This window comes from Austrofundulus limnaeus, unplaced genomic scaffold, assembly GCF_001266775.1.
Source record: "Austrofundulus limnaeus strain Quisiro unplaced genomic scaffold, Austrofundulus_limnaeus-1.0 Scaffold407, whole genome shotgun sequence".
NCBI classification, from domain to species: Eukaryota; Metazoa; Chordata; class Actinopteri; order Cyprinodontiformes; family Rivulidae; genus Austrofundulus; species Austrofundulus limnaeus.
Genome location: NW_013952809.1, coordinates 61,306 through 62,555, shown reverse-complemented (window position 1 = coordinate 62,555; position 1,250 = coordinate 61,306). Strand labels below are relative to the sequence as shown.

Sequence of the window (1,250 nt, the reverse complement as noted above, 5' to 3'; positions counted from 1 at the left end):
CACACACACACACACACACACACACACACACACACACACACACACACACACACACTTGTCATGATTTGAAAATCAAAACTCTCTCTCTTTTTTTATTTACAGTTGAAACCAGTTTTTCCAGATGTGTGTTAGGCTAATGGCGCTATATCTCCATGAAATAAAACAAATAAATCAGATTATTTAATTTCCACGTATGCTTTAGGTTCAGAACAAAAACTGAGTTAGGGATTCCTCTGCGCCTTGATTTGATCCTCTGTTTTTTTGGCTTTTACGCACAGCGCGTCACGTGCGCGCGGCAGGAGAGCGCGCGGCTCCGACGTGTAAACAAGAAGCCCGGTGGCTGTTTGAGTCGTTTATTCTCAACAATCTCAATCCCACCCCGATAAAAAATAAATAAACAAACAAATAAAACCTCATTCCAGCGGACCGCCCGCGCTTGGGATTTTGTTGCTTGCGTAACTAATCTCAGCCCCTCCTTGTTTTCTGTGAATTTAGGGAGCAGCAGCAGCAGCAGCAGCGGCGGCGACACACCCCTCCTCCAGCTCCCCCACCACCACCACCACTCCCCCTGTCATTCTGCTGCTGCACGCGCGGGCGAGAGAGGAGAGGAGCCGCGGCCGCGCACAGCTCCGCCGCTGCCGCTCTGGACTGATCCACCGGAGTCCCCTCCTCAGACAGGAAACACGAGCAGAGCAGGTCGGTCCTCATCAGCTCGTTTTGATTTAAAGAGGCAGCTGCAGCCTCTCATCTCCTCTCCTCTCCTCTCCTCTCCCCCCCACCACTACAACCCCCCATCACGCAGCGACCATCACCGGGGCCGAGGAGTGGGGGAGGAAGGACGAAGGAGGAGCTCAGAGGGACCAGGGGCGCTCAGGAGAGGATGGAGGCTCTGTCCTCGGCTCTGAAGGGACACCCGGGCCTCTCAGTCCTGGTGTTCTCTCTGCTCTTCAGGGCAGCCCACCAGCTGCTGCAGAGGCTGCCGGTCCCCAAGGCGGCGAGGCGGGACGCCTTTCGCTCCTGGAAGTGGAGGAACCTCTCGGTGTCCATGGTCCACTCCCTGCTGACCGGGACCTGGGCCCTGACCTGGTAAGTGTCCATCCAGAGACAAAACAACAGCCTGTCCAATCTGTCTGCCCCCCCACACTGGAACAGCATTGTCTATTCATGGTCCACATGATGTGTGTGTGTGTGTGTGTGTGTGTGTGTGTGTGTGTGTGTGTGTGTGTGTGTGTGTGTGTGTGTGTGTGTGT

The 1,250-nt window shown here is 54.8% G+C and overlaps 1 protein-coding gene across 2 annotated transcripts in view; it reads left to right on the top strand.

Annotated features, from left to right (window-relative positions):
- Positions 1 to 73: 73 nt before the first annotated feature.
- Positions 74 to 1,250, top strand: part of tlcd1 (TLC domain containing 1) — an 8,566-nt gene continuing 7,389 nt past the window's right edge. The window contains exons 1-2 of one of the 2 annotated variants that reach the window (XM_014024118.1): positions 74 to 696; positions 803 to 1,086. In XM_014024118.1, coding sequence (XP_013879572.1) covers positions 881 to 1,086 — 206 coding nt within the window. In that variant the 5' untranslated portion in view covers positions 74 to 696; positions 803 to 880. Of the gene's footprint in view, positions 1,087 to 1,250 lie in introns of both variants that reach the window. The other variant, XM_014024117.1, reaches the window with a different exon arrangement.